The 12,070-nt window shown below is 41.6% G+C and overlaps 1 protein-coding gene across 4 annotated transcripts in view; it reads left to right on the forward strand.

The window, feature by feature from the left end:
- The window catches only part of plxnb1b (plexin b1b), a 274,071-nt gene that overhangs the window by 212,205 nt on the left and 49,796 nt on the right, over positions 1 to 12,070 (forward strand). For 3 of the 4 annotated variants that reach the window (XR_012050329.1, XM_061937833.2, XM_061937835.2), the window contains 5 exons: positions 4,175 to 4,280; positions 5,763 to 5,899; positions 8,729 to 8,905; positions 8,991 to 9,507; positions 11,719 to 11,898. Coding sequence is in view for 3 of the 4 variants with exons in the window: in XM_061937833.2 (XP_061793817.1) it covers positions 4,175 to 4,280; positions 5,763 to 5,899; positions 8,729 to 8,905; positions 8,991 to 9,507; positions 11,719 to 11,898 (1,117 nt within the window). In the remaining variant the exon portion in view is untranslated. The remainder of the gene's footprint in view (positions 1 to 4,174; positions 4,281 to 5,762; positions 5,900 to 8,728; positions 8,906 to 8,990; positions 9,508 to 11,718; positions 11,899 to 12,070) is intronic. The other variant, XM_061937834.2, reaches the window with a different exon arrangement.

The raw sequence follows: 12,070 nt of genomic DNA on the forward strand, positions 1-12,070 counted from the left end.
TTAGCGCTTCCATAGCGAGTCTGCTGACAGATATAAGTGAGAACTATACGCTACTTTGTGTTAAAAATGGAAACAGTGAAGGATGCATGTGCATGTACGTGCCAGTCTGCCCCACGACAAGAGAATAGAGGAAAAGAAGGAACTTATTGACTACGGACTTTAACGTGGGACTCGGTCAAAGGTCTTCGGGTAAATCTCTACCATATAAGGATAATCCGCTGACATCACCAATGGCAAAAAGTCACAAATTGGGCAATTTCTTAATGTCTCGTTTGCTGGAAGTATGAAAGTAAAGTAAAGTACCAATGATTGTCACACACACACAAGGTGTGGCGAAATTATTCTCTGCATTTGACCCATCACCCTTGATCCACCCCCTGGGAGGTGAGGGGAGCAGTGAGCAGCAGCGGTGGCCGCGCCCGGGAATCATTTTTGGTGATTTAACCCCCAATTCCAACCCTTGATGCTGAGTGCCAAGCAGGGAGGCAATGGGTCCCATTTTTATAGTCTTTGGTAGGACTCGGCCGGGTTTTGAACTCACAACCTACCGATCTCAGGGCGGACACTCTAACCACTAGGCCACTGAGTAGGAAGGAAGGCAAGATTGTTTTATAAATATCTCCGCCATGCCTCCGTGGTTTGAGTTAACATTTTCGGGACTTATGCAGATCCCAAATACACCACAGTAGACACCTGCAGGTAAGAAAAGTTTGTTTTGCATAATAACTTATTTTATTCCGTTGTTTCAAGCTATCTTAGCGATTATCTTAATGATTGGGTGCCTTCTTGTCTGCTCCTGCTTGTTCTTACTCTGTGTGAAATATGTTTAGCCTCGTCCTCCAGTGATAATAATACTTGTAAAAAATGTAGTTCATGAAGGTGGATGATTATTAACTTAGAACAGCGGCTCAATTCATTCGGCGATATTCATTTGCGGTAATTATTTCAACATGATTATTATATGTCAGTAAACAGCTGGATAAGGCGTCAGGTTGTTTTTTAACATTTTCCCATTTAGATGAAGAATGACTCATAATCCTTAATAAAGAAAAGGGGAGTGAAACCGAGTGTTTTCGTGTCTTTCTCGCCATTTTCTGGGTCTAAATTGGCTGTCAAAGTGTACCAACTTGTCGGAATATGTCCTCATCCTTCTACTATCCGGGTGAGAGGCATGATTTATGATCTAAAATAAAGTTTGACAAGCGAGGAAACAGCTGATCAGCCGATCATGTCAACATTTGCACACAAGCTAGTGATCACGGTGCCGCTATAAATAGTTTGTCTATGTTAGCGCTTATAATAACAATATCACCACCTACTCAGTGGCCTAGTGGTTAGAGCAGTGTTTTTCAACCTTTTTTGAGCCAAGGCACATTTCTTCATTGAAAAAATGCTGAGGCACACCACCAGCAGAAATCATTAAAAAATGAAACTCAGCAGCCGATATTGACAGTAAAAAGTCGTTGTCGCAATTGTTGGATATGAATTTAAACCATAACCAAGCATGCATCATTATAGCTCTTGTCTCAAAGTAGGTGTACTGTCACGACCTATCACATCACGCCCTGACTTATTTTGAGTTTTTTGCTGTTTTCCTGTGTAGTGTTTTAGTTCTTGTTTTGCGCTCCTATTTTGGTGGCTTTTTCTCTTTGTTTAGGTATTTTCCTGTAGCAGTTTCATGTATTCCTTGACCGCAATTCCCCACACCTGCTTTGTTTTAGCAATCAAGAATATTTCAGTTGTTTTTATCCTTTTTTGTGGAGACATTGTTGATTGTCATGTCATGTTTGGATGTACATTGTGGACGCCGTCTCTGCTCCACAGTAAGTCTTTGCTGTCGTCCAGCATTCTGTTTTTGTTTACTTTGTAGCCAGTTCAGTTTTAGTTTTGTTCTGCATAGCCTTCCCTAAGCTTCAATGCCTTTTCTTAGGGGCACTCACCTTTTGTTTATTTTTGGTTTAAGCATTAGATACCTTTTTACCTGTACGCTGCCTTCCGCTGTTTCCGACATCTACAAAGCAATTAGCTACCTGCTGCCACCTACTGATATGGAATAGTATTACACGGTTACTTTGCCGATCTCCAGACAGTGCAGACACTCAACAACGGCACATTATTTGCGGATTATAATTACTGGTTTGCAAAAAATATTTTTAACCCAAATAGGTGAAATTAGATAATCTCCCACGGCACACCAGACTGTATCTCACGGCACACTAGGTTAGAGTGTCCGCCCTGAGATCGGTAGGTTGTGAGTTCAAACCCCGGCCGAGTCATACCAAAGACTATAAAAATGGGACCCATTACCTCCCTGCTTGACACTCAGCATCAAGGGTTGGAATTGGGGGTTAAATCACCAAGAATGATTCCCGGGCGTGGCCACCGCTGCTGCTCACTGCTCCCCTCACCTCCCAGGGGGTGATCAAGGGTGATGGGTCAAATACAGAGAATAATTTCGCCACACCTCGTGTGTGTGTGTGTGACAATCATTTGTACTTTAACTTTTTTTTAACTTTGACTAACACTTGTTAGTTAATGCTTTTCTTTCAATATGCATAATAACAAAAAGGGTAATATTTAAAAAATGGATAGATGTTGATAGTCCATCTCATACTGACTGGTACACACAAGCTATGGAGATGATATCAGTAGAACAAACTGCATTTAATTTAGATAATAATGAGTCATATATTGGAATATGGGCTCCATTATTTAAATTTGTTTCAACTAATAAATGAACCAAAATATGATTTATTATATCTTTGTGGAAAATGTTGGACGCGGTGTGTTGTCGGGCTTATGGGATGTGATGCAAGTGTAAGCCACTGTGACACTATTGTTCATTTCTAATTTTTGTATTATTTTTTTATTAATGATTTTAATGATAATGTCAATGAGGGTTTTTTAATCACTGCTATTTTGAAATTGTTACTAATATTGATGCTGTTGTCGATAATGTTCATTTTTGTTTCACTACATTTGGATTTGTGTGTCCTCAATTGCTCTCAATTGCTCTGTTTGTTGTTGTTCTTAAGGTTGCTGGGACGGGTTTGGTTTTGGAATTGGATTGCATTGTTGTGGGCAGCACGGTGGAGGAGGGGTTAGTGCGTCTGCCTCACAATACAAAGGTCCTGAGTAGTCTTGGGTTCAATCCCGGGCTCGGGATCTTTCTGTGTGGAGTTTGCATGTTCTCCCCGTGACTGCGTGGGTTCCCTCCGGGTACTCCGGCTTCCTCCCACCTCCAAAGACATGCACCTGGGGATAGGTTGATTGGCAACACTAAATTGGCCCTAGTGTGTGAATGTGAGTGTGAATGTTGTCTGTCTATCTGTGTTGGCCCTGCGATGAGGTGGCGACTTGTCCAGGGTGTACCCCGCCTTCCGCCCGATTGTAGCTGAGATAGGCTCCAGCGCCCCCCGCGACCCCAAAAGGGAATAAGCGGTAGAAAAATGGATGGATGAATGTTGTGGTGTTGTGTATTGTTTTGTTGATTGATTAATACATTCATAATTTAAAAAAAATAATAATAATAATAATAATAATAAAAATTAAAAATAAACTTTAACTAACACTTGGTTAATATTTAAGTCATGAAATGTAAATGTAGTATTGTTGGCACTTTTTTTTATTTTTTTATGGGGTTTTATGGGCGTAATAGAGGACCTCATATTGGCTTAGCTATAAGCGGACTTTTATTTACGTTTATTTCCATGAATTAGTAAAAAAAAAAAGTACATCCGTCGTCATGTCTTTCATAATGAAACTGCAGTTCTCCTTTAAACAGGATTTTATGTGGGGGGGGACCAAAATATCTTATTTAAAGTTATTTTCTCAATTTTAACATTTTTAAACTAGAATTGAACAAATATAATTATGCATGCTAAAATTAGGATTAGTCAATGACTAAAAATAAGTAAATAGCTCTTAAAACGAGGGAAATTAGTAGAAATACAATTTAAAATATGGCAAGTGGCAAATAATTTGTACTCTGCTAAAGTAGTTTTGTGCCGATACCGATTTACATCAAAATGCCAAATATCGGCACTGATAATCAGTCGATGTCTTGTTACAACCACCATTATTTGGCTTTGGCTTGTTGTGGGTTTGACGATTCGAGGAGGGTTGAACATGTGATAGCAACATTGATTGATGTGAGCTTGATGGTGTCGTTCAGGATCGTTTGCAAAACGAGAGCCAGTGGAGGAGAGAAGACGGGTCATGTGTCTGTTCAAGTCAGCGGGGGAGAATTTGGATTGTCCAGACAGACATTCAGCTTCCAGGTAATTAAAGATGACATCACGTTAGATCACATCAACCATCTTTTTGGTGTAAGATTGTTTATTGGCGGAGGTGATCATCAATCCATACAGCCAGCATACAACAACAATACAGTATTGGTGTTGTTGTGTCGCAGCACCGATACAGGTTACTAACATCCACACTCGTGGATGGAGAGACAAGAATGGGGGAGATGACTAAGCAGTTAATTACTGATGGAAGTAGTAATACTAACCGTATATGTACAAAACCCAAAACCAGTGAAGTTGGCACGTTGTGTAAATGGTAAATAAAAACAGAATACAATGATTTGCAAATGCTTTTCAACTTACATTCAATTGAATAGACTGCAAAGACAAGATTTTTTATGTTCGAACTGGTAAACGTTGTTATTTTTTGCAAATATTAGCTCATTTAGAATATGATGCCTGCAACAAGTTTAAAAAAAGCTGGCACAAGTGGCAAAAACACTTAGGAAAGTTGAGGAATGCTCATCAAACACTTATTTGGAACATCCCACAGGTGAACAGAGAAATTGGAAACAGGTGGGTGCCATGATTGGGTATAAAAGCAGCTTCCATGAAATGTTTGGTCATTCACAAACAAGGATGGGGCGAGGGTCACCACTTTGTGAACAAACCGAGAGCAAATTGTCCAACAGTTTAAGAACAACATTTCTCAACGAGCTATTGCAAGAAATTTAGGGATTTCACCATCTACGGTCTGTAATACCATCAAAAGGCTCAGAGAATCTGGAGAAATCACTGCACGTAAGTGGCAAGGCCGTGACCTTCGATCCCTCAGGCGGTATTGCATCAAAAAGCGACATCGGTGTGTAAAGGATATCACCACATGGGCTCAGGAACACTTCAGAAAACCAATGTCAGTATCTACAGTGTTTCACTACATCTGTAAGTGCAAGGTAAAACTCTACTATGCAAAGCGAAGGCCATTTATCAACAACACCCATAAACGCCGCCAGCTTTGCTGGGCCCAAGCTCATCTAAGATGGACTGATGCAAAGTGGAAAAGGGTTCTGTGGTCTGATGAGTCCACATTTCAAATTGTTTTTGGAAACTGTGGACGTCGTGTCCTCCGGGACAAAGTGGAAAAGAACCATCCGGATTGTTATAGATGAAAAGTTGAAAAGCCAGAATCTGTGATGGTATGGGGGTGTATTAGTGCCCAAGGCATGGGTAACTTACACATCTGTGAAGGCACCATTAATGCTGAAAGGTACATACAGGTTTTGTGCCAACTTCACTGGTTTTGGGTTTTGTAGGAGTAATACTAACAGTATATGTAGTAGCAATTGGTTAAACAGTTCTGCAAGTGGAAGCTCACACCAACTACAGGGCAAGAAAAGAAGATACTAGCATCCATAATTGGTAGAGGGGGTTCAAAAGTCAACAAGCAGTAATGATGTACAAATTTAAAGCACTATTTTGCGTTTTTTTTTTCATTTGTCTTGTCTCACCTTTCAGGATCCGTTTGTGACAGGAGTGATGCCCGACAGAGGTCCCAAAGCTGGGGGCACCACCCTGACCATCAGTGGGCGAAACCTGCTGACCGGGCATCCCTCGGACCTTGCCGTCACCGTGGGCGGCGTGCCCTGTAACATGTGAGAACAACACAAACGTAAACGTCTGTCAGTGCACTTCAATAATTATAGCAAATTTTGACACCTCAGTGATGTACCAAGTTCTTTTTTTGTCAATGAACACTTCCTGGAAATGTCCCGTTATTCAAGTAGCAGTAGAGTGGAAAAACAAGTTGCTTCTATATTGAAGCTATTATCTGATGTATGATGACACCAAAAAACTTCCAAAGTTTGCGAGTGAATAGATATGATCAAAATAGTATCAATCTCACACAGATTCCCGAGCCATTTTGAGAAATAATGAGCTCGCCAGAAACGTCATGGCGTGACGTAGAGGTATGAACCACAGATCCCTTCATCATCAACAACAATGCAATGAATGCAGACTTTGTGAGAGCCAGCAACGATTGCTTTGGGAAAAATTGTGATCCAGAACCTTATTTTGTTGATCCTAAATACAAGCAACACGTTTTAGAAGGTCTACTAAACAGATCCAGCTTTAGTGAAACGTTAGGCATCATGTAGCAATATTGCTAAGTGCTCAACAAGAAATACATAATAAAATGATAGCTTACTGTACAAAGTCTGCTCTTACTTCGATGACGACTGATAGGATGTCCATATCTTCCCGTTTATATGAAGAATTAATCATGATGCACACGAACAGTTAACAAGGAAAAGTCTCCCTGCAGACACAGTATTTAGTTGTGTGTGTTTGTCTCTATCTCTGGGTATACATTGAATGTCACAGATGAACAACTTCTAGATGTATAGTTAAATCCTTCTATTATCCAGATGAGAGGCATGATTTATAATCTAGAATAATTTTGACGAGCCAGGACGCTTACTTAGCTGTTTATAAATCCGGCGCTAAAAAATAGTCTGCGTTAGCGCTTATAATACAACATTGCTAATATTTGTTTAATATTCAGGTCACGATATGTTTATAGAGTATTGTTGCCGTGTTTTGGAAAATGATAATAATGGGTTATACTTGTATAGCGCTTTTCTACCTTCAAGGTACTCAAAGCGCTTTGACAGTATTTCCACATTCACACACACATTCACACACTGATCCGGTTTTGATTTTACGCGCCTTCAAAGAACCGCTGCGCTAAAGGTGCTGCGCTGCTGTTTTCTCACGATGGCCGCTTAAAAGCAGGAAGCACCAGCGTGCCCACACAATGCAGAGAAGGTAGGTACACTAGACAAAAGTATTGGGACACTTAGGACTAAAAGTAGCCAAAAGTATTGGGACACTTAGGACTACAACTGGACAAAAGTATTGGGACACTTAGAACTACAACTGGACAAAAGTATTGGGACACTTAGGACTAAAACTTGACAAAAGTATTGGGACACTTAGGACTAAAACTTGACAAAAGCATGGGGACACTTTGGACTAAAACTTGACAAAAGTATTGGGACACTTAGGACTACCACTGGACAAAAGTATTGGGACACTTACACTGGAAAAAAGTATTGGGACACTGAGGACTAACACTAGACAAAAGTATTGGGACACTTAGGACTACCACTGGACAAAAGTATTGGGACACTTAGGACTAACACTAGACAAAAGTATTGGGACACTAAGGACTACCACCAGCGTGACCCCACTATGCAGAGAAGGTAGGTAATGTACGGGTAATTATATGTTGAATGGGTAAAGGCAGGAAACACCAGCAAAAGGCGGGCCCGACCAACCATGTGGTTATTTCAAATGTTTTGTGGGCGGAATAGAGATCCCCCATTGACAGACTATTTATGTCTTTATTTATTTTTGACTTACGATGCATAAAAAAAGAAAAACATATGTGTTCATGTCTTATATAAGGATTGTGAATGATAGACAGCACATCTCTCTTCGGGGCGGTATAGTTCGGTTGGTAGAGCGGCCGTGCCAGCAACTTGAGGGTTGCAGGTTCGATCCCCGCTTCCGCCATCCTAGTCACTGCCGTTGTGTCCTTGGGCAAGACACTTTACCCACCTGCTCCCAGTGCCACCCACACTGGTTTAAATGTAACTTAGATATTGGGGTTCACAATGTAAAGCGCTTTGAGTCACTTGAGAAAAAGCGCTATATAAATGTAATTCACTTCACTTCACTTCTCTCTAATTTTTGCATTTTTCCAGTATGACTGATCTGATGCTATGGTCAAAGTGAAGAACTGTTACTCCAGTGACTCACATAGCGACATACACTACATTAAGGCTGCAACTAACGATTAATTTGATAATCGATTAATCTGTCGATTATTACTTCGAATAATCGATTAATAATCGGATAAAAGAGACAAACTACATTTCTATCCTTTCCAGTATTTTATTGAAAAAAAAACAGCATGCTGGCACCATACTTATTTTGATTATTGTTTCTCAGCTGTTTGTACATGTTGCAGTTTATAAATAAAGGTTTATAAAAAATAAAAATAAGATAAAAAGAATAAAAAATAAAAACATTTAAAAATTGCCTCTGCGCATGCGCGTGGCATAGATCCAACGAATCGATGACTAACTTAATCGCCAACTATTTTTATAATTGATTTTAATCGATTTAATCGATTAGTTGTTGCAGCCCTACACTACATACACCAGAATATGTGCATAAACAAGAAAAAACACAAAATTGCTTCGCGTCCATTCCCGCACACTCTAAGTTTTGAGTGTTCTGAATACTGACCGTGTACTTTGCATTTTACCGCACTTCTCAGTGTGAAAGTGCTTATGCACTCAAGGACCAGGTGTACGTCCAGCTGACACACGTCCTTATGTTTATGTAAAAAAGTGACTGTTCTGCTTGGCCAAGAGGCATCCGTAAAGATTGGATGGTTTCTGTGTTCTCCTCAGTGTGTCGGAGGTTCAGAGCTCCAGTGTTGAGTGTGTGACGGGCAGCAACAACAAGACGGGAGATTACCGCCTCACTCTGCATTATGGCACCAGCCAACGGCATCTGCACTCCTCAGCGTACCACTACACGCACAACCCCAACATAACCCACGCCAAACCAGCCAAGAGCTTCCTGAGGTAAGTCCATGATGTCTATCACGCCTACTTCGTCTCTCCTTTGGTCTGAGAGTGACTTTCACATCAATAACGGTCTTCTGTTCAGTGGCGGGCGAAAGATCTACGTGTCAGGACACAACCTGAACGTCGTGCAGGAACCTCGGATGGTCGTGACCGTGTCGCCTCACGAGTCCATCCAGAAAAAGACCAGCAGGAGAAGGAAGCGCTGGAGCCCAGGGGAAAGGCTGGGACGGTCTGCCAAAATGGCTTCTGACCCTCTGTGTCCTGGAGATCTTCTCTGCTCTGTCAAACAGGTGTGCAAGTGCGTGCCCGCCCACACACCTTTACCAATCTTATTTTGTCTGTCTGCGTTCCGTCAGTTCACAGAACTCTGTGAGGTGAACTCCTCCTCCTTGATATTGTGTCGATCGCCGATGGTGGACTCCTCGGTGTGGGGCTCCAAGGTCATGGTGGAGTTTCTGCTGGACAACCTGCGCTTTGACTTCAACACCCTCAACCCCCAGGCCTTCAGCTATGAGCCCAACCCAATTCTGCACCCTCTGAACCAGCAGGACCCTCTGAAGGCATACCGCTACAACCCTGGAAGCTTCATCCAGCTTGAGGTCAGAGAATGCCGCAACAAACACACACACAACAGTTGCTGTATTGCAGGGATATTCAACTTAGTTGTTTTGGGGGCCACATTTTCAGAAAGCTAAAGACCGAGGGGCCGGACTTCTCCCTTAACTATTAGTCTTATTTTGTATATTCCTGAGAACCAGCATCCTCTACAGTAGACATTTAATTTTGGCCTAATTATTTTGTCAGAGTTACAGGAGCGCTCTGCTGTTTTTAAGGACCTACTGCAAAAAAGCTAGTGAAAGATGATCTCTATGACAGCACTCTATTGTTTTTAAGAATCTGCTGCAAAAATGTGCGTCTCCCACAAGTTTTTTTAAATGATTTTTACTGTCACCAGTTGAATATCCCAAATTTATGAAAAAAGAGAGGACCTAAAATTAAACTTGAGGAATACTACTAAAACGTAGACTTAGTCTTAGACAAACTTTATTGATCCACAAGGGAAATTGTTCTACACAGTAGCTCAGTTACAAAGGATGGAAAGGATGAAGATGAAAAGGATAATGCACACAAGGGCACAAAAAGAGGGTGAAAACAAAAGGTATAAAGTAGACTAAAAATGTACCATAGTAGCAATATAAAATATAACATATATGTAATATTTACATATAATATATACTGATTTATTATATTATTTTATTATATTATTATATAATATATACAGGGCAGCACGGTGGCACAGGGGTTAGTGCATGTGCCTCACAATTCAAAGGTCCTGACTAGTCCTGAGTTCAATCCCGGGCTCGGGATCTTTCTGTGTGGAGGAGGATGGGTGATGATAGAGGATTTTTTTGTTGACATGTTTTTTTCTCATTAGTGCAAAGTTGATTATGGATTGTTTTGTTTATGATTATGTTCAGTGTGTGTGCCTCGCACTAAGAAGGTCCTGGGTTCGATACCCGGGCTCGGGGTCTTTCTGTGTGGAGTTTGCATGTTCTCCCCGTGACTGCGTGGGTTCCCTCCAGGTACTCCGGCTTCCTCCCACCTCCAAAAAAACATGCACCTGGGGATAGGTTGATTGGCAACACTAAATTGGTCCTAATGTGTGAATGTGAGTGTGAATGTTGTATCTATCTGTGTTGGCCCTGTGATGAGGTGTCGACTTACCCAGGGTGTACCCCGCCTTCTGCCCGAATGCAGCTGAGATAGGCTCCAGCACCCCCCGCGACCTCAAAAGGGACAAGCGGTAGAAAAAGAATGGATGGATAATATATACAATATATAACAAATCCCAATGACCATGTATAATATTACAGTATATGTAACAGCTGCAGCATAAAATAGAGAGTAGATCCAGCAGAAAATATACATTATCAACAAAGAGAGGTAGCTAACATAGAAGTGGTCAGGTAACAGACAGATATCATATATTGCTGTATGGCGAGTGATTATACAGCTGGATGGAGTGCGGAATGAAGGAGTTCTTGAATCGAACAGTGTGGGAACAAAGCTGAAGGAGTATGAGCTCCCTGTCCCTCAATTGTCTGGTGGAGTGGGTGGGCAGGATTGTCCATGATGGCGAGCAGTTTGTCCAGTGTCCTCCTGTCCCTCACTGACACAAACGCCTCCAACTGCGTGCCAATAGTTTGGTTGGCTTTCCAGATCAGTTTCTCAATCCGGTTTGCTGGTGCTGCTCCCCCAACAAACCACTGTAAAGTACAGGGCACTGGTATAGGTTGAATAGTCCTGCTGTATTGATATCTGTAACCGTGAAATTGTTACGTATTAGCAATTGACAAGACGATTGCTGACTATCCTATTATTCAAAATAGTACACGGAGCAGCAGTGCCGGAAGGAAGAACAATCATCTGACGAGCTGCCAAGACCAGCCAATCTGTGTCCCTGTGTGTTAACATGCTAAAGACTGTACTCACATGAAAGAGTCCTTCAAAAGGGATGCACGCTCAGGGAGACACGATTACATGTCCCGGTTCCTTGTTACACACATGTAGGGGTTGTGTGCATGTCTTGCCAGAACACCGGCTCCCATTTAAGAGCAAGCTGGAACAAGCATCATATATGAAGTTGCTTCTAAGATACCAATCCTCACCACCATGGTGGGAAATAAAATGTTCTTATGTCCTTCAGTTTCATTCTTTGAAGATACCGTGAAGCCAATAAACACCAAGCTCCGGGCTGCAGTGCAACATCCAGCACAGTAAAAAATTTCCATGCATGTTGTGATTCTCAGGGGGAAAATCTGGACCTGGCCATCAATAAGGAGGAGGTGGTTGTGTTAATTGGGGAGGGTGTGTGTGCCGTCAAGACGCTTACCAGAAACCATCTGTACTGCGAGCCCCCGCCTCAGCAGCCTGTGTCCACGACGAATGTCAAGAAACGTGAGGGTTCCGACAGCCTGCCTGAATTCACTGTGAGTAAACTTCTTAAAGCACAGGTTGAAAGTTGCAAATAATAACACAAACAATGTCTCTGTCTTGTGGCCCCTTTGAGGCCAGGAACCAGAAAGAAGTGTGAGCAGACCCTTTAAAGGACGTAAAAAGTTGTATACAGGGCAGTAGACTAAATGCAATCTTAGAATTTAA

Source organism: Nerophis lumbriciformis, linkage group LG03, assembly GCF_033978685.3.
Source record: "Nerophis lumbriciformis linkage group LG03, RoL_Nlum_v2.1, whole genome shotgun sequence".
Taxonomy (NCBI): Eukaryota; Metazoa; Chordata; class Actinopteri; order Syngnathiformes; family Syngnathidae; genus Nerophis; species Nerophis lumbriciformis.